The 21,420-nt window shown below is 38.3% G+C and overlaps 1 protein-coding gene across 3 annotated transcripts in view; it reads left to right on the forward strand.

The window, feature by feature from the left end:
* The window catches only part of TRIM66 (tripartite motif containing 66), a 49,008-nt gene extending 28,050 nt beyond the window's left edge, over positions 1–20,958 (forward strand). The window contains exons 12-21 of one of the 3 annotated variants that reach the window (XM_050710777.1): positions 5,925–6,185; positions 6,406–6,634; positions 9,808–9,868; positions 10,591–10,765; positions 11,584–11,894; positions 13,431–13,554; positions 15,930–16,004; positions 17,183–17,335; positions 17,949–18,162; positions 18,480–20,958. In XM_050710777.1, the coding sequence (XP_050566734.1) occupies positions 5,925–6,185; positions 6,406–6,634; positions 9,808–9,868; positions 10,591–10,765; positions 11,584–11,894; positions 13,431–13,554; positions 15,930–16,004; positions 17,183–17,335; positions 17,949–18,162; positions 18,480–18,544 (1,668 nt within the window). In that variant the 3' untranslated portion in view covers positions 18,545–20,958. Of the gene's footprint in view, positions 1–5,924; positions 6,186–6,405; positions 6,635–9,807; positions 9,869–10,587; positions 10,766–11,583; positions 11,895–13,430; positions 13,555–15,929; positions 16,005–17,182; positions 17,336–17,948 lie in introns of all 3 variants that reach the window. The other 2 variants (XM_050710775.1, XM_050710776.1) reach the window with 2 other exon arrangements.
* The last annotated feature ends 462 nt before the right edge of the window (positions 20,959–21,420 follow it).

Genomic DNA, 21,420 nt, shown 5'->3' on the forward strand with positions numbered 1-21,420 from the left:
CCCCTGTTTTGTATCATGGGGTCATTCTGTCTCTGTACCAGTCAAAAACCCAGCCTCTCCAGTAAGAATGCCAGCAATACAGAGGACAAATCTCAGGCTAATTTTTGTGATATTTGCTCTTTTCTTCTGGGCAACTATACCAAGCTTCAGCAAACAGGTTTTATGCAAGTCATTGAATTGCTATGTTGCTGTATGAAGGAATGAGTACTCAGTTAGATTAACAATTTTGTGGAGAGGGTTACCAACCTTCTGCAGTGATATGGTCTACCTGTTGCTTTCACGTAGTATGTTGTTGAGTTATTAATTTGCACACAGGACTGGAGAGATCATCTATTCTAAAGCACAGGCAAGAATAATAAGATTTTTTTGGGGGCAAATTATGTTTTCAGGAGTAATAAAGGGCATATGGTCCTTGTTTTGCATATCTGTATCTAATTGTCATTGTGGCTGTGATGAGCAACAGGTCTAAAGGCTGTACCTAGCATTTGAGGAAACATCATAATTACTGTATATCTACAACAAAATTATAATTTAAGGCTGAAGTACTGCTGCAACAGACTGTCATTGTTGCAGAGCTAGCTGGATCTCTCTTCTCCTTAGACGTTAAGTGCATCCCCTTTATTTAGAACCAGGGCTTTTACTTCTGGGAGGGAGGATTCTTTATCTTGTCCTTCTGCTGGATTGGGTCCTGGGCTGTGGTACACTCTGTACCATACTTACCCATCCTAAAAACATAACAGGCTTTGGCACTCATGGTTCTGCCCTTTTGGACACTGCAATCATGACAGCATCTGTCAAACTAAGGTTTATGTTTCTCAGCAAACTTTGAGAGTTTCTTCCCTTGAGCTGTCATTTCACCTTCTGCTTAAAATAAATCTGAACATGCCATACACTGTATTTGTAAATTATTACTGAATAGCTGTATCTACTCAGATTACTCCCAGCCATTTCCTTCTGAAGCTGTAAAGTGATTATTAGTCTTTTCAGTGTCTTTGTTTTGTGGAAGCCATTCTGTGCTTTGGTCTTTTTATCTTTGGCCCTCTTTTCTATATTTTGTTCTTTTGATTATACCCCTTTTGAGACAGGATGACCAGAATTAGTATTCAAGATACAAGCACAAGTGAAACATATATAGTGCTCTAATGCTGATTTTTTGCAAATTTCATTGTGATTCACAGTAAGTCTCAGCGTCTTAGTTCAAGCACTCTGTTTGTCTCGAGCACCATAAAGTACCTGAAATGGGGAAATCCTAGAAAATATTCCATGCCTTAAAAGGAGTGCAACTGAGAGCATTCTGAGAGACTTCTGTTTTATTCCACTGGTGGCATTTCATAGGTGGCACAGCTAACATAGTAGCAGTTCCCTGTGGAACCTCTCTCTGCCTCCCCCTGGGACTAGATGTGTGGGAACTACTTGGGCTTTGCTATGCCAATGTCACCAGTGCTGCAGGATTCTCAGAAAGAACAATCAATCTTAATTTGCTGTAGGTGGCCTTCGTGGATATTTTGCCTGAACACGTTTATCCTAAGCTTTATTAGGGACAACTCCTCCATCTTAGTGGCAAGTACTTAACTAATGTTTTTGTTGTTGTTGTTCTTTTTCCTTCAAAAGCAATATAAAATTTGTGATGGGGAGTCTTGGGAAGCAAGGTACAGGTTTTCATTTTTACTAGATTTCCTTCAACATGCTGTCATTACTTAGTAATTGAAAGTAATAATAATATAATACCTGACCCTTGGACTTTGAAACTGAGCTTGGGGGTAGGGTGAGTTTGTTGTTGCTGTGCTTTTTTTTATACCCTCCCCCTCCCCCCAGTTATTAGTAATTTTAGGGGGATTATTAGGTGAAGGAAAGGACGATAACAGACTCTGGAATTTAGAGTCCTGCAAATTCCGAAAGTATCAGAGTATTTTTTGACCTTTTTGATTTCGTGCTTACAGCGCAAATGTGTTCATGCTTAATGAAATTAGGTACATTTCCCAGAATGTTAATTTAACAAAATCTTTTGCTTTGACCTGGAAAAAAAGGATAAATAAAACATGATGCTGCTTGCTCCATACAATCTCTTCCTCCTTCCACTTTAAGCTAGCTCCAATTTATTCAGACAAAATGTAAGGAAGCTTTGGATTCTTTTTCTCATAGAAAATGGGAAGAAAATCCTTTGGATTCTACTCTGAAATTGGGAAATATGAATAGGAAGCATGTGTAGACTGTGTTAACGGTGCTGCTGTGTGTGGTGAGTTAAACAACTGGATTGGAGTAGTACATTTGTTTAACCTCCTAGCATAATGAGCTGCCAGGGGGATTGCTCCACTTAATAGCAGCCGTTCATTACTCTGCAACCATTTCCACTGTGTTATTTCTCTTATAGCAAAGAGAATTGGCGGTTCCTAGTTTTAGCTTTCTTTATCTGTGACACTTAATGTCAACAGCCTTGAGACTTTGCCAAAACAATCCTAACAAATCCTAATTCCAGTGTTTCAAGGTAAGTATTTGCTTCTCAGAATTCTTCTGTATTAGTGCTGCATGTTTACACTGGACCTTTTAAAATGCAACAGTGATCAAATAAATATTTGAACTGAACAATATGTTTATTTTTTGTTCTCTGAAGGCACTTTGCATGTTCTTTATTCTTACCTTTCACTACCATAGCTATGGAATTTGTGGTAGAAGGCATTTTGGGGTGATGATGCTGCTGCCATTATATCATAGGGATCATCAGACCAAAATTAATTGAGACAATGAGAAATCCATTTCTAATGTCAGATATAGTTGGGTGTACCAGACTGTAGGTTAAAATGTCAAAAGTTTCAAAATTAACCTACAGCTGAAGCCACCTCTACCCAAGAGCATAATTAATGCTTGTTGTTGTTCAAAGGGTGCAATGTAAAAGCAGTAGAGCTTTTATAAAACAGAGATAAATTCTTTAAAGGCATCCCATCTGCAAAAACTAGCTGAACTGTCAAGGGAAAAGAGAAATTTTTGCTAATGGCAAAAGAAATGATTATTTTAGGGAGTGAATTAATAGGCTATTAATGAGCCTTGTTCCCAGTGCATTGTTCACTTCACACTTGACAGCAGCTCCATGGATCAGAATGGAATGTGTCTGTTCTTAACTGTGAGTTTTAATATTTTGCACTGAAAGATCATAATGTTGCTTCATCATTAAAAAAAACCACAAAATTAACTTTTGCCCCAAGGGAAAGACAGATGGCAGCTTGATGGCCTCATTATTCTTTTTTCTTTTTAACATGGGTAAGGTTTTATGTTGGCTTATATAATCTAAAAAAAAAATCTCCTAAGAAGCTGATGCTAGCTAGAAGAGTAAAAAAGATATAGCCATAAAATGCAATTGATTTTCACCTTTCTAAAAATGTTTGTTATAACAAAGTCTTACGTGTCTATGTATTCCTTTCTTCCTTCAGTAAGAGTAGACCCAGTGACTGCTCCCAGTAAGTAAGCTTGGCTCTCTGGAGCCAAGAGTAATCCTACCGTTGTTGTAGTAGGGCTAATGTTTCACCCACGGTGTATGCAGTTACATGTGGACAGGTCTACGAGGCCTCAGTATGTAATAGATGACAGTATGCTTTTGTAATACAAGTATAGGAAAACGTGCAGTGATTAGAAGCAAGTAGCCTCGAGGTCTCCAGTTAGCTTGCTGCACAGCTTTGTGTGATGTTCTTACCATGTGTATGCCTCAGCATGCCCATTTCCACTGGAGCACACCATTAGGTAGTTGCTAGTGACTCAGACAAGAATTTGTGGATGCTTCACACCTTTGAGAACCTGACTAAATAAATATTTAATTACCTCAGAGGGAACTAATTAATGCTCACAATGGACTTAGACATCCCTTTTCCCCATATTTCTGATTACAGTCTATCTGTTCAGTTCAAGTAGGAATTCTGTTTCTTACTTGTTTATTTTCTGTAAGTGATACAAGATCAATTCAACCTGTCACAAGCAAATTATGACAGCAAATGAACATATCTGGTTGTTGTGGTCATCTTTAGGATGTGGGACCATAAACGCTGGATTCCATTCTGACCTACATATATTCCTTTGGTTTGAAACCTAAGTGATCTTAGAAATGTTCTGTCAGATGGGGTGTAAGGAAAATGGTGCCTCCATCAATGCATTTCCTCATTTGTTGTTCTCTAGTTTTCAACTGGGATGTAAGGTAGGAGAACATGTTTGCCTAGTTTCCAGCTGGTTCCAATCATTTATTGTAGCCCAGAAAGCTTAGATTCAGGGATAGTAACCCCCAAAATGAGGAGAAAAATGTCTAATACCCTGGCTGCAGAGATCCAATAATATCTGAGATGCCTCCTAGGTGGAAAGGATCCACCAGGACTGCTTAAAAAAAAAAAAAAAAAAAAAGCCTTACTAGAGCACTCTGTGGCACAAAGCCTCCCTAACTCTGCACAAGAGCTGATGTCTTCGTCTCAAATGCAGGCTGTTTTGTCTCATAGAATATGGTGCTGGGTCTCACTAGTCACTGTTCAGGCAAAGCTCCTACTGCAGAATCTATTGCAAATTGAGGAAAAGGCAATTATATTACATCCTTAGGCAAAAGTTGATGTCTATGGCCAGAATGTTCTCTTAGCATATGGGTGATATGTATTGCATGCAGAGGGATTTGAGACTGATATCTTTGGCATTATGTAGGATTAACATAGGCACAACTGGACAGCTCAATCTAGACTACTGTTTTTACCACTGCCAGATTAAGATGGACAAAGTTATCAACATCAAAAATGGAGTGGCAGTTGAGAATTAAATTAATTAAATCTACAAAATGGGTCCTGTCTCAGATTCACTTCTAAGTCACAGGCCCCAGCAGAAAAATCAGTACAATGAAATTAAACTCTAATTCAGATGCAATCAACGCATTTCTTTTTGTCTTGATTTATATTATAATGAGTGCTACTTACTGTATTGTAGTCAAATGGAAAGGATTTATTCAGTCAATTACCACGGGTAATGAAACGCCAATGAACTATGATGAAGTAAATGGAAAATTACATATCAAAATGACACAGATCTCTGTACTTCTTAAGGCTGCTTATATTTGCTTTATATGGATGCTAGCGGAGATGTGATTTCAGTTCAGTCACAAGTTCCTGGCTGTAAGGGAGCTTAAGGAAATCACTTAAATGGGTGGATTTGTTTTGTTTTGCGTAACAGTGTTTCTGTATTTCTAATGGTGACGAGTCACGAGATAGTAGCAAATGTATATTGCTAAAACTATTACTTCAGAGTCTTTAGTAAATAGGCTTCTCCTTTTCTTTCGAAGCTAGACATGTACATCCTTTCCTTCTTAATACACAGAATATGCTTTTGGGGTTACACTATGATATTTAAATGGCAAGTGTCTTCTGTTTTAATGAAACAGACTCACTACCATAAAGTGTTTAGCATCATAAAGTAACAATAGTTTCATATGTTTATGTCAGATCTTAAACTTATTTTTTCTAAAACTTCATCCTGAGTGAAATGATCTGATGATTGCTGAAGAAGATGATAAAATTTGTGGTCTGAATCTTATTCCTCATGGAATGGCTTAATGGAAATTAGTAAGGTTGATATTAAAGATAAATTTAGTACAGTGTTGTACCTGCTTAAATTTCCCATTCATTGTAGGAAGTTAAAAATCAGGATCCCTGGGAGTGATCAAAGGATGACAGTTTTTCTAAATCACAGAAGAGTAACATGGGCGTCTCCTTTTCCAGTTTTCACTTTTAATGACGGAAACTGTAAAGCTTCTGGAAATGGTGTCCGATTACAATAGATACTCTCATGACCTTGTGACTCAACTGCTTCATTACCTACAGCTGAAACAGCATCTCATCCATTACAGAAATAACAGCAACATTTTGCTGCCAGAAAACTGATTAACATACTGTTTTTATTTCTTTTCCCAGCGTTCAGCATCGTTAAGCATTGTGGGCTTTTCAAACGATTTAGAAATGGAACTACCTTCAACAAGGTTATCTAGGTCAGCTGATCCACAGATACAAGGTGTGGCCGCTGTAGCACTTGGTTCATCCCCGAACACCCGTTGTGACTGTGATACTCCACCAGAACCAGTACCCAGCTACAGCTTAGTACTGGGCAGAGCTCCAGGTGACCTGAGCCCTGGCCTTGCACCAGGTGATGTACTCCAGAGCAGTGCTAAGTGCAAGGTAGGAATCACTCAAACTTCTCTGCTGAAAAGGAATCCATTTTCATTGGCAGCATATATTATTGTTGGTCAGTTAAAAGCACCTGTTTCAGTTAAGTACAGTTTTGCTTCAAGCTTCAATCAGTCTTCAAGCTGGTACTTGAAGACTGATTACAAATTGTTTGCTTAAGGTGGAAACAAAGAAAATTAATTATAAAATTTGATATTTTTTTCCCCTGAAGCTGGAAAATGAAGACTTGAATACTGTGGATCATCCTCTAGAAAACAGCATGGCCTCTGATGGGCAAGATGTAGTAAATGAATTAAGTCTTTCTATGCAAAAAGTGCTGGAAGAACCTATTAATCTTTCGGTCAAAAAATCTCAGTGTTGTACTTCTCCTTCTGAAGTGCTCAGCAACAATTCTTCCCTGCCTGCGAATGACAGAATGAGACAACTTAGAAATGAAGAAGGTACCAGGCTTTTCATTGTTTCATTTAGGTTTGGGAGTTTTTTCTTATCACTTTGCATTACAAGCATTACAAAACAGTATGCATTTTAATGTACTTTCATAAATGTGTTTTTCCATCAAACTTCAAATATTATCAAGTACTTAATCCAATGGAAAAGCGTGTTTGATTTCATTTGTGAAGAAAAACTTGGAAATTATATGCCTTGAATTTGTAATATCCTTCATCTCTGAACAAGAAATGAATGTGTCTATGTGAAGTACCTGGAGTTTTAGTTCTCTTAAAAGCACTTCCTGTTAATGAGACCTGCCGTTATGACTATTGAAGAGCTGGTTTTAAGAGTCCAAATTCAATTGAGGAAAAAAAACCAAACTTCCAAAATATAATGTGCTTTCTGCTAAGTCCTTCACATCAGTCATATAGCAAAATTTTGTAAGGTTAACATATTGCACAGTATGTGCTTTTGCTTGGCTCTTCTACTGTGGAACATTCCCTTCAGCCAAGGCCTATTTCTTCAGTCTTAATGGAGAATTAGACCTTACTTAACTCTTTTCATGGGCAAATTGCCAGCATCCTTGTGCTATACTGTAAAGCCTCATTCCTGCAAACTCTAAAAGTCAATGGGACTATTCATGCAAGCAAGGGATTTCAGGATCAAGCTGTTATTCTGTGACTTATGCCAATATTTGGCTGCTTTTCTCTGTAAAAGATGAATTAATATTTCTATCTTCATGCTGTATTTTTATACAGAGAATTCTAATTAGTACAAAGAAGGCCTAGTTCAGTGAACCAAGGAAATGTATTTGTCTTCTCTTATATGTACTATGCCAAACTGTGACAATTATGCCACAATCAGCTGTAAGCTGGAAGTAGTAAGGATCAGCTGCATCCCTAAAAAGCTGTGCCTCAGTTAGGTTAAGTCACTTTGAGAGGAGCAGTTTTGTAGTATCTGGTTTGGGTTGTATGACACTATACACAGAAAACAGTCCCAGCATGCAGAATCACGCGATCCATAACAGACACTACAAATTTGCTCTGAGCAGGGATGGAAAGACTGGAGCGTTGACTTCAATGCTGCTCCCTTTCCACAAGGAAGGATCAGTAGTGAGTAATTCCCATCCTGCTCTCTGTCTGAAGAAGTGCAGTGAAGGGAGACCTAAGGAGATGTCGATGTCGTCATGGTGTGTAGCATGCATCAGTGAGAGATTCTCTGTTGCAGAGGTAGCATATCTTTGCTAGAGGCTCTCTGTAGGACTAACTGGCTTCAGCAGTGTTGTGCTGCCAAAACCCACTCCTTTTGGTGTGCATGTCCAGTGGCTTATCCTTTTTTTAATATCAAATCTAAACATTGCAGCTTAATTTAGAGCAAAACACTTCTTATCCTAATCCCTAAGGGATGTGGTAAAATTGTACATCGTTTCATCATTTTTCTTCATACAGCCTCTTTTCTTCTTATCATGGTTTGCGCAGATCCTCCCACCCCTTTCCTAGACTAAACAAATCTGATGATTTCAGGCTCTCCTCATGGCTCAGTTGCTTTGTTTTTTTTTTTTTAAACCGCCTCATTCCTTCTGTGGTATTCTGGGCTCTCTGCAATTAGAGTGCTGCCCACAGCTGAATACAGTGTTGCAGCAGAGGCCTGTGGGGTGCTGAGCAGTGCAGGGTATCGGCTTCCTGTGTTTTACATTCCTCACTACTGGTAATACACTGCAGGATGGCATTTGTCTTCTTTTGCAGCAGCGTTACATGATTGACTTGCATGTAGTGAATGGTATAGCATTAACCTTTAGTTCCTTCTACAGAGCAGTTCCCTAGTCAAGTTAATTTCCTTTGTGATTTCGTTCATCTGATCCTTCCTTCATAAGCATAGGACTTGGAGTTGTCTCAATTCAGTCATGCTGATTTAGATTTTTTTTTTTTTAATGTATTAAGATAATTTTTGGATTGTCAACATTCTCCAAAGTGCTTGCAACCCCTCTGGGTTGGTGTCTTCCACATTTTTCTATAAGTACTCTTACTTCATGAGCCAAGTTACTGATGGAAATGTTGAATAATGTTAGGACCCCAGCACCACTGGAACATCCTCTGGTTTGACAGTGTACAAGAGCTACTCCTTCAGCTAAGTGTGCAGTCACACCTTAGTAATTCTGTCCAGAGCCTTGACTACCAACCTTCACCTGAGCAAGTCACAGGCGAATAACGCATTGAAGTGACATGACATACACCTTTCCTTGTTAGTCTCGATTGTTTTGTGTTTCCTGTGACTGGGAACAACAAGAGAATATCTTAGAGGCACATTGCTCTTAAGCAATGGGCTAGGGACCATTGGCCTACGCTAGATTATCTTTAAAAAATGATGTTTCGATGGCGCTTACTTGTCTCCAGATAGACATGATATTTGGTTTATTTTCTTGTTAGTATTATCTATGTCAAAATAATTCCTAACAAAGTATGGAGGTTGTCAGTGGACTGATATTTACAGGGGCATCTGTTGGAGCATTCATCTCTACCCCCCCCCATTCCATCTCTCCAAAGCTGCTTTGTTACTGGTGTCTAGTATCAGTCAAGAGCTACAGTTACGAACATGCTTATGTAATAGAAAATTTTGAATTGATATGTTTATATGTTACATATTTTGGAGGGTATAAAGGAATCCTATAGTATAGCTTTTGTCCCTAAGAGACAGATGGGAGGCATGATTTCTTTTCTGTTTCTAGTAACTAGAATTATCCAGGAGCTTCTAAGCATGGAACAGGAGACTGCAAAGACTTCCTGAGCCTCAAGCATTCAGACCTCAGTAGGTCTGTTGTTGTCAAGTGAAAAATGTATGGCAAAGAGGATTACTTACATTGTTCCCTGTACATGGATGAATGTGTCATGTCTGTGTATGTCTGTAATACCATACGAACGTAACCATTTCCACAAAATATTTGGGAAAGGCTCCTCATATTCAATACAGAAACTGTGGTTGAAAGCAAAGAGAGAGAGAGAGACTGTATCCCAGAATAGAAAACAGCACACGCTTTTGATATACATATAGATGAAATGATTCCATAATTCACTTATGATATCATATTAAACACCAGTCAGAAGTACATGAATATTGAAGTACTTTCTACACTAATCTGACTCTGATATTATAAATATTTTATTCATTTTCTTATCTTCTGTTCCAGATTCCAGTAACTGCGAAAAGGAACATTTAGAAATGGATATGAAAAGCAATCAGGATGTCAGGTAACAGTCTTTTTTATAGAAAAGCACTGGCCATGAAATTTTATGCGTGTGTTTAGAAAATTTCTCATACTTAATGCTAATGGAAAACTTGTTTTAAAAAGAATGCAAGATTCCTTATAGATAATAATTCTGAAAGTTTTGAAGTATTTTCTTAAACTTGAAAACAATTTAAAACAAGTGGTGAGTTCATGCATTTCTGTTCTCTTGTGATTTTCAGAATGTTTAAATATTTGCACTTACCTCATTTGAACAACTATGAGCTGTTTAGCCCCAATTAAACCTAAAAATTATATATATAATGGTAACAGGATTAACATTATCTTGAATTTCATAAAATTTTGTTTTTTTTTTTTTTGCTATTGCTGTGCTAAGATTTTAAAATAACGTTGAATGATATGCTGTATTCTTATTTGAAGCCAGCCACACTGAAAAGCATCAAACCAGGCTTGAATTGAGATGATTAAAACCAATACATTTGAGGATAGTCAGGGAAAGATTTTAGGACAGAAGTTAATAATGCATTTGCACACACCATTAAATGAATATTCTTGTATTGCAATTTCTTAAAGAATCAGCATGTGAAAAACTTTTCAGATTTTAGCCAGCAGAGTCACAAAGGAAAAAGAGAACAAACAATAGTACGTGGAAAATGTTGAAACTGAGTAGGGAGGAGAATTTTGTGGAATGTGACTTAATTTAACCATGTTTCATTTTAATAGTAGATCTGGCCCTAGAGAGCTGAAGATCCCTTATGTGAGACTGGAACGTCTGAAGATACATGCATCAGAATCCGGGGAGCTCCCAGTTTTTAAGCTCCAGCCACAGGAGAGTGAGCAGGAGGGCAGTTTCCTCCTGATAATTGAATGTGGGACCCAGTCTTCAAGTATGGCTATAAGAGTGAGTGAAATTTCTTTGAAGTTTTACCTGCTTTCTCATTATTATTTCTCTGGCTTATATTCATAGTTACTGAAAGTTATTATACACTAAACAGGTCTGTTTATAAGTACTCTTATAATTCATTTCACCCTCATACACTTCTGTGATGGGCTGAAGTAAGAGGATGCAGCTTTTGTTTGCTGCATAGCTCCCTGTTACTTCCATTTCTGAGAAGTCTGTTTCATCAGATAGCTGTAGTGTTTTTGTGTTCTAACAGTCTGGATTGTCTGTCTAGTCACAAAAATAGGAAAATAACTTAAAACTAACCTAAATGCATATTCAGGCATGGCATCTTTGGATGATAGGAACCAATTCCAGAAATTACAGTGTTACAGATTTTTAAAAAGCTTAATATTCTATCACTTCACCAAAGTCTTAAATGTGAATTTCTTGTCACAGAAGGAAATTGGAATTTCTGTTGGGAAGTAAAAAATGTTCTCTTTTTTTTTTTTCTTGAGCTGTTTCCCGTAAAACTTGCATCTTGCAGAGGTGCTGCATATGGTTACCATAAAGAGCATATAAGCTTGTTTCTGTGACATGAAATCTATGCAACTCTGTCTGTGTTATGATACTGTGGTATGTGGAGGAAGTGACTTGACCAAGATGACCTGGCCAACCAGTGTCGGATTCTGAGCTGAGCATAAGCCTGCTAAAACTCAGTGCCCTCTCCAGTAGGGTTCACTGTAGAGAAACTATTTTTTTCTGCGAGTAAGTACTGCCGTTATATGCTTAGATATGAAAATGATGACTGTGTGATCCCAGATTTTTCTTCCTTTAAGATAAATAAAGATAGTCCACCTGAAGGACTGAAATGCAAAGAGGAGAACACGGAAGACAGAAAATTTATTATAACCCAGGCTGCAGGACAGATACAATCTCCTCCTGTAGGTACTCCACCTTCTGATCAGAAGCTCAGTAATGGTACCTCTATCACGATGAAAAAATCTCCAGTCAGTCAGGAAGTCAATACAATTGAGAATGAAGATTTCTGTGCTGTGTGTCTTAATGGAGGAGAACTGTTGTGTTGTGATCACTGCCCCAAGGTCTTCCATCTCTCCTGCCATGTTCCAGCCCTGCTCAGCTTTCCAGTGTATGTATGACATTTCACTAATGTGCTCCATTTCTGCTTACTGCCTTGGGGTAGAATATTTCCTCAGAGATGTATATGTCAGTCTAACACAAGGGCAAGGACTGCACCTCTACTTACCTTTTTTGTTATTTTCTTACAAAGGAAAGAATTGTCTTACTTTCATCTAGTTTCAAGTATGTATTAACAACAACCATTTCCACGCCTTTCCTGCAGTTAGCTGGCCAGTACAACAAAGGAAGTGGCAGACCTAAGCTTTAAAATCATTCTTACAACTTTCTGGAGAAAAAGTAAAATTCTAACTCCCATGTAACATTGGTGGTATAGATGTCAACTCTTTCCTGCAAGAACAGTGACTTGCACAAGTACAGGGGCAATCAGTGAGCTTCTCGACAGTAAAAAAAAAAAAAAAAAAAAAAAAGTTCAGTTTTCCAGACAGGTCTGGGGGAAATTTAGGACTACTGAGGCTTTTGTTGGCAGCATTTAGGACATGGGTTTCCTAAGACATATAGTCTCATATAGCAACTTGTCACAGAAAAATTTTATGTGACAAAGATCCAGAGTTAGGTATGTGTCCACATAGCAAACTTAAGAAGCGGGACTGTGTGAAAAATGTGCATTATTGGTGTTGTATAATTCTGAATTCAGTTATAAGTTTTTCAGTTATAGGTGGGACCAAAGACTTCATTTGTGCCAAGGCCAAACAACTCTCTCAGCTGACCAAAATACCTTGTGGGATATTAGTTTGGAGGTTCTGGCTTGTTCTTTCTGTTAAGAAAGCAGAAAGTTCCATAGTTTGGCTTTTCCTTCTTTTCTCTAAGAGCTAAGTCATTATTAACCTTTTGTTTTAAAACACTGTGAAAAAATAGTTTTCCTTATAAAATAAACTTCCTAAGCAATTAAATTCTAATTAAATTAAATTCTAATGAAGTAAGTTAGTTCGTCTAACTAAACCTCTGTATTGATAGTTCTTTAATATACCATTGTCTTTTAGGTCCTGATGTTGCACAAGTTCCATCACTGTTCTCATGAAATTCTTCAAGGGGGTTCTGAAAATAGATAGGAAGGGCAGTTATGCTCATGCAGAACTATGTCTATTTGGTTTGGGATCCTATGCACTAGCACACATTATGACTTTTGTGATAATGTTAATTTATTTGATAATTGATATATTATCTAATGGAGCTGTTTTTTTTTTTCTTGTGACCCTACTGTTGGCTGTATTTCCTTTCCTTAATATATATATATATTTAAACAGAACTTCAGTCAGTATAGCTGCACGCTTTGCTGCTATGTAATTTCAAACACTTAATATTTTGTGTTTCTCTTTCTCTGTAACCAAAAAAGTGTAATAAGTAGAATGTGGAATTACTACACTTCTAATTATATTTAAATCTCTTGAAGAACATCTAATAGAATGGGCTTAAGATTGCGTACAGTTGTAATACAAGTTAAGAATGAGAACTGAATTTCTGAAGTTTATTTGACAAGGTAGCTCACCAAATTTCACACAATTTTGTTTGTTTGTTTGTTTTGCAGGGGCGAATGGGTGTGTACACTTTGCCGTAATCCAGTGAAGCCAGAGGTAGAATATGACTGTGAAAACACACGCTACGGCCAGGGTTACAATGCACAGCATGGCCTTGATGATTATGATCAGAAGGTGGGAATAACTATATACTGTTACTCTGTAGGAAAGGAAATATGATCTCAGCATGAGACTTTGCCTCTTCATTGGAAATTTGACTATTTTGCCTTGATTCCTTCTAGAATGTTTCAGAGGATAGTAAATACACCAAAAGCGGTGTTAATATTCAGTTATATCATTCTATTCTTTCTAGAAAGTTGCTGTTTAATTTAAAATGAATGTCATGCTATAGAAAAGTGAAACTGGCAGATCTGGAATTCTCTTCTGCTTTGAACAGAGAAGTTGCACTCAGCCCCAGAGCAACCTTCCTTGTGTCAACTTTGCTTGGCACTCTGCCACTTAATTTCTCTTCTTCAAGACTTGGCACCCTCTCAGCCATCTGTTTAGGCCAGTTGTAATGATATTTGCTGATGTGGATGCTTTCTGACTCTCAGTTGGATTGCCATCATCTTATTGTCTTCATATGGACCACTGATCCCCTTTAGGATGACATCTAGGCCCTGTTAACCCAGCCTAGATGGAAGTTTATCCTTTTACATCCCCATTACCAGTTTCCTCTGCCACATCTCTTATGAAGTATACCTTTTCTTAAGTCTGATCGGTAACAGGAAGCCAGAAACTCCAAATAGATGTTCTGAGTGTATTAGTAACAGCTGGACAGGGAGGGTGAGTTCACACAGCTGCATGCAGATGCTGAGCTTGCCCTGCACAAATGAAATCTAGGATAAGGCACTGTACATAAAGGAAACAGCAATTATTCCCAGAGCACTGCAGCTCGTTGGCAAAGCTGAAGAGCCTAGCCGCAGCACTGCACAAATTCATCCATGCTATTTCCAGACCTGAGTGACTGTGTCCTTAAAGAGCTAGACGTAACTTCTGGACATTTATGTGATCCCTCATTGCATTGGGTACAACTGGCCAGAAATAGCTGTTATCTGGGTGTCGATTTGTGAAGTTCTTTTTAGAAAATGGAATTGATTAGAAACTTCTTTTCTTAGTGAGAAAATGTGGCTTATAACTATTTTGTAGTGCGTTTCTTGTAATCAGTTTGGTGGAGGGGAACAAAGGAAGACTTTGGAAGGAACAAAGGAAGACTAGTATAAGTATTTTGCAACTTGATGATTAAACAGCTTACATCCATTTGTATGAATCATAGATCACAGAATGGTTTGGATTGGAAGGGAATTTAAAGATCATCCAGTTCCAACCCTGTGCCATGGGCAGGGACACCTCCCACCAGACCAGGTTGCACAAAGCCCCATCTAGCCTGGCCTCGAATGCTTCCAGGGATGGGGCATCCACAGCTTCTCTGGGCAACTTGTTCCAGTGCCTCACCACCCTCTGAGTGAATAATTTCTTCCTGTTATCTAATCTAAATCTGCCCTCTCAGTTTAAAGCCACTCCCCCTTGTTCTATCACTGCACTCACAGACAAGAAGTCTGTCCTCAGCTTTCCTGTAGGCCCCCTTTAGGTACTGGAAGGTCACTGTAAGGTCTTCCTGGAGCCTTCTCTTCTCCAGAGTGAACAACCCCAACTCCCTCAGCCTGTGAATATAGGAGAGGTGCTCCAGCCCCTTGATCATCTTTGTGGACGTCCTCTGGACTCGTTCTAATACTTCCATGTCCTTCTTGTGCTGGGAGCCCCAGAGCTGAACGCAGCACTCCAGGTGGGGTCTCACAAGAGCAGAGTAGAGGGAGAGAATCACCTCTCTTGCCCTGCTGGTCACTCTGCTTTTGATGCAGCCCAGGACACAGCTGGCTTTCTGGACTATAAGTGCACATTGCCAGCTCATGTCGAGCTTCTTGTCAACCAACACCCCCAGGTTCTCCTCATCATGGCTGAATTTCAATTATTCTCTGCCCAGCCTGTATTTGTGCTTGGGATTGCCTCAGCGTAGAAGCTAGGTATCAATAGCAGGAAGGGCTATCAACAATGCCATCAACAAAGCCATCATCAATGGCTATCAACAGCAGGGATGGCTATCAACAGCATGAAGTATTTTCCATTTAACTGTTTCAACACTGCTGCTGCTTTTCTTTTAGATAAGAGCCAAGGAATAGATCTGGAGTACAGAAAGAGTTAGTGACAGTGATGAATTCCCAAGAGTTTCCAGGAAAGACACATGCACACAAAATACATTGCAAAATGTTTTTCCTTCCATTTCTTTTACTATCTTCACTTTCAAAACTACAAAAAACAAACAAAACAAAACAAAAACAAACAAAAGAGTCAAAATGTTCCCCAGATTAGAATGAAGCATGCTATTTTGCATCAGAAATGTACAGGCTACATAAAAACTCCCTGTGTCATTAGTATGATTGATTAGCTAAGGGCAAGAGTGAAACTCACTTGTTTTGAATTATTTTTTTTTCCAAAATTGACTTCTACAGAAGTGTGAAAAGCTGGTGCTTTCCCTGTTCTGCAGTAGTCTGAGCCTCCCATTCCATGAACCCGTCAGCCCTCTGGTAAGTACTGAACACAATTCCATCAGAGGGAAGCCAAAGAATACTCTGGTAGACCTCATGAGTTTCTCCTTTGTCTTCTTGAAATCTATTAATTGCATTTTTTTTCTAACTAACATTGCTTCCTAGGTGGGGGTGGCTGTTTCCCACTTCCAAGTGCTTTGAAGTGTCAGATTTGAGGCAGGTAAATGCTGGCAAATGTTCTCAGGCCAGGTTTGAGTGTCAGTTTAAGACAATGGTATGGATGCTAAGGGTATGTAAGGTGTTCAAGTGATAAAGGAAGTTGCATACAGCAACAATGTCGTACTATTGCCAGAGGAGTGGTCTGCTTCTGAAATAACCCTGGACTCCCTGTTTTCTGGTCTGTTGCACAAAGGCAGTCGTGACTGTGTTCACGGGAAGGTATGGAGCCTGACTGCTGTTTCATCCATGTACTCAGCTGTTAACTGGCTACTTTATGGAAGTTGTAGATTCATGTGATTTTAACAGGAGAACACAATGTGAGACAAGTTGAAGGAGAAAAATGAGAGAATAACAGGAGTGTTTATGTGAAGAAACAGTCCAAATAACTCTATATGTGTGTGTGTGTGTATATATATATATATATAAAACCAACACATTCTAATAAAGCTTGCAATGAACTTATGGAACACATTATCTAACAAGTAAATTTTGTTCCAGAAAGATTTATGGAGTGGGAAATCCTGGTAGCTGGTGCCATTGAAAAAGACTTTTGTTGAACTTTAGAAAGAGTGCATAGTAGCATATTTTTTAGTCACTCTTGGCAGACTATTACCCACAGTATCAGCTGCCAGTATCTCAGCACATTATTTTAAAAACTGCTAGGGGGAAATAGTAGCTAATTATCAATGTTACATATATTATTGATTATGGTTTAATGATGACATTTATATCTGGGGATAAACTTTAGGAAGTGAAAATAGCAAAGTAGTCCCTGAAGTGTGCTATTTTCAAGACCAATCTTGCAAGCAAGTATAGATTTAATCAAAGCTAAAGGCGTACAGGAAGACGATGTGCAAGCGTAGCTAGCAGAAGATCAGAGCTCTCTTCCTTGCTGCAAGGAATCCTCTGCAGTGACTTCTGTCCAAACTACAAGCAGAAGTCACTGGACAGGAAATGTTCTAAAAAGGTTACATACCTGTATTTTATTCTTATTGCAGGCTCGACATTATTATCAGATCATAAAAAGGCCAATGGATTTGTCAATCATACGAAAAAAGCTGCAAAAAAAGGACAAGTTCCACTATTCTGCACCTGAGGAACTTGTGACTGATGTGCGTCTCATGTTTTGGAACTGTGCAAAGTTCAATTATGTACGTTTCTAATATACGTGGGTGAGGGGATACAACTTCTTGGAGGGTTACTCTTTCAGGCTGTCACAGTGGCATAATACTGTTGGTTCCATTAACGTCAGTTATAGGACTAGGATAAGCAGGATGATTAATCAGTTTTACTCTTGGAGTTACATAGATTTTTTAAATTTATTTATTTAATGGCAAAACTGAGATACATGTGGATCCGAGAACTGGAGGTACATATAGATCTCAAGTTAAAGAGCACATCTCAGCTGACAACTTTCTGGAATGATGCTGAGTTTACTGTGAGAAGCCATGCTTACCTAGCAAAATAGCTAGGAAAATTTGGGTGCATAGAAATTCCTAAGCGATGGCAATGGCTATTCTTTCTAGCCCACTGCACATCTCTTTTTCTTAGAGGTGCAGAATCATTTCCCTTAATAGCAGCATCTGGTTTTTACTTACATTGTTAATGCAGAGGAGTTAATGGCCTGTAGAAAGAGTGCAGAAGACTAATGGAGATGTAGCAGACAGAACAAAGGCGAGACATTAGGGTAGGGTAGGCATTTGTTTCTGATCATTGATGATTTCTATGTGCAGGTAGACTGAATGGTTATTTATTCTTTTACAGCCAGATTCAGAGGTTGCTGAGGCTGGACGATGCTTAGATGTATTCTTTGAGAGCAAACTGAAGGAGATCTATCCAGATAGGCACTTTCCTTCAATGCAACAGGATGACTCTGATTCTGAAGAGGAGGAGAGCCAGAATAGCAAAATGCCCCCCCAAGATTTTCAGTGGCCATCGTATGGACAGGAGTGCATTCAGCCTAAAAAAAGACGGCGCCATGCTGTAAGATTGCAAAAACAAAAGCATTTGGTTGCTAAGTGGCCACCCTGCTAATTCTGTTTACAGCTACTGATGGGAAGTTTTGACAGTGCTGTGTGGGAAAACTGTCAAGCTTCTATCGCAGAGATGTGATCAATTCTACAGTTTTATGTCAAGATCCTCTCAGTGGAATAAAGTGTCAGTTGTGTATAAACGTGTGAGAGTGAACAAGTGAAGTCTCTCAGGCCACACAGTTATCTTCCTAGCAGAAAACTGTCTTTTTTCTTTTTTTTAAGACTAGGCTCTCTAGCTATTCATTGTTTGTTTCCTTTGTACACAGGAAAGTGAAAAAAACTAAAACAATGATGTTTCAGCCAGCTAACAGCCTTCCTCAGGTATGACCTCCTGAAGATACCGGATTTACTATGAGGAATCCAGCAGAATAACTGACAGAGTTAAGGTGTGTGGGAGGAAAGCAAAGCACTCGGGCTGTTAATTGAAACTCCTAATCTGCTGACCATATGCCTTATTTCTACATCTTGTGGATAGATAACAGATCAAATGTGTTTCAATCTGTCAATATTCCATCTGTTAAATCATGTATGTGTTTTGCAGTGTTTACACTGAAGTACTACAGTTTTGGTGATAGGCAATCATGATTAATAATAAAAGTAACATGCTAATAATATTTAACTTTGCAGTACCTTTTTATAATCTGTTCAACATAGCATCTCTATTTTATAGAACACAGGTAACCATGTAAAAATCTTATAATGACAGTGAATTTTGGCCATGCTTTGTGATAAATACAATGTGTGGTCATAAGACATAATCCTGTTGTCTTATTCGATGATTTTTCTAGGAGCTTGACTCCTCGAAGCCTACGGGATACAGTCTAATGTGATTATCTGATTAGCTGCTTCTTTTGAAGCAGAGCATTTTCATTAAATCACTAAAAAGCTAGTACTAAAAGTGCTAATATTAAGGCTCATTGTGAGCTGTTTCTGAGTGCATACTGGATGCTGGGTTTGCAAGGAATGATTCTTCTGGTATCTAATTCGTGCTCTGTAAAGCAGGGTGGGATTCCTTGGGTCCCAAAGGCAACATTTTTATACAACCCAAGCGAGTTGGTTTTCTTTAAAGCAGATATTGGACTAGATATATGAACTAGTCCAATAGTTAACTATGAAGCAACTAGGTAATTAAGAAGCAATTTACATGGTTATAGAAGTGCCTATAAAATAATATAATATATTCCAGATTTTCTCGTATTTCTGCTTATTTCTTGTAGTTGTGATTACTAGCAGTGCTAAAAGATAATGATAATGTGTGTATGTAGAAGTTGATACAGGATGAAAGGATGTCTAAGCTTTCATTTTCCTAAGTTCCATGATGTATTGGCAAAACAACACCAACGGCTGAAAGAGCAACTTTGGAGTTCACTTGAGCAAAGGGTAGCATGTAATTTTAAAGCCTGAACGGTGGGATAGGTAACAAGACATGACACCTGATCAAAGTGATGGTTTGCAAGCTGCTTTCTACATCTTCCAGAAGAAGGTGAGCCAGATCCTCACACGGCTGATGCTTTCTTCCCATGTATGTGAGGGGCATCTTCCTTGTTAGAGCTCTGCCCAGTGGCGTAAAGCTGGGCTGTTTTCTGGCTTTGAGAGAGAAGAGTTGTTGAAGATCTCATACCCAATTAAAATTCATTTTAATTGGCTTCCTGTAAATAAAGATGATATTTTCAGCATAGTTTATATGGGCTATTTGGTCTGGTAACCATGTATGTTATTTTAGATAACACTTTAAAGTTTATATATGAAACAATAAGATGTGAATGTTATATTCTATCTCTGTGACTTAGTTTGCCATTAACTTGGTAGTGAGTTGACGTTTTCTTTTGTTTGAAAAAATAAAATTCTGGATATTATAAGATGACTGGAAAACTGTGAGACCAAGGGACACTATATTTTCTGTATGTTAATTTCTGTGTTTGCTTTCTGTCAAACTCATATTCTCAAAACAGTAGGTATCTTGGCACAAGGAAATGAGTGCAGGTTTGTAACTGAAGTAATCATGCTTATCTCTGCTACAGGTGTCAACTTCTTTCAGTTGGCAATTAATTCCCCCACCAAAGACCTATCTTTTAGCATTAATATTACAAAAATGATATGCTGCATAGACTTCAGCTAGGGGCAAAGGTAGAAATAGAAAAGACTAATCACTTGTTCTTCTTTTCCTGGAAAGTAGAGACAAGAACCTACTTCTGTTTCATAAAGGCTGTAAGTTTGTTAACTGTACCATTAGTTTTGGAGAATGCCTGTTTTAATCAAATGTATCAAGGATATATCATCTCTTTATTAAAAATAGAAGCATAACAGTTTATCACCATATATAAGATATTCTTCGGGTAAGTTCTGGCAGGACACTATGGCCTGAGCACTCTTAAGGGTAACTTGTTTTTTGTGATTACTTCTCTAAGACATAGCAACAGTTTTAAAAATATTCATAGTCTTTATGTCGTGCTGGTAAGCAAAATAAAAATTGAATTCATATGTATGACTTCACCTACTTTCAAACCCAAGTCTGTGGGTAAGCAACTTCAGAAAGCACTGCATGTTGTAAGCATAACGTTATCCATTTCAGAGGTTGCCTTGAAATTGCTGGCTTGATATGTTCCTGCTGCTAGGCACCATACCACCAGGGCATATAAATTCTTAGACGGTTGAAGTCCAGTTACACACTGGTACTGGCACTAAGAGGTATGAAAGGAAGGATCTCCCTTCTAAAATCAGACAGCCCGCGCAGCCCAAACAAAGTGATAGGTTATGTAGTTACTTTTTCTTCTGTCACACAGCCTGTTTCACAAGTCAGAATGTGTAGGAAGGAGAGCAAGGAGGAACCCCTGAAGTATTGCACTGGAAGCACAGCTGAAGCAAATGTCAAGAAAACTGTGGAAACCCCAGCAAATGCACTAGGCTCCTGCAAATGCAACCAAGGTCATAATTTTTCCTTTTATCTTTAGTAATGGGTTACATATAGAATGGGAAAATCCTCTTCATGCTTAAGCAGTTGGAAAAGAGAATAATTGCACTTCAGTAAGAGGTCTGTTGAAGAAGAAATTACAAGCTATGCATTTGACTTTCATTCCCCTACAGACAATTTCAAAGATACTCTTCTAGTACCATTAGAGCAGAATGAATGACACTAGAGTTAATATAAACAGGTATTTAACAATTTAGTTTATCAAACGATTGCATGTTTATATATGTAATGT

This window comes from Cygnus atratus, chromosome 5 (assembly GCF_013377495.2).
Source record: "Cygnus atratus isolate AKBS03 ecotype Queensland, Australia chromosome 5, CAtr_DNAZoo_HiC_assembly, whole genome shotgun sequence".
NCBI lineage: Eukaryota > Metazoa > Chordata > Aves > Anseriformes > Anatidae > Cygnus > Cygnus atratus.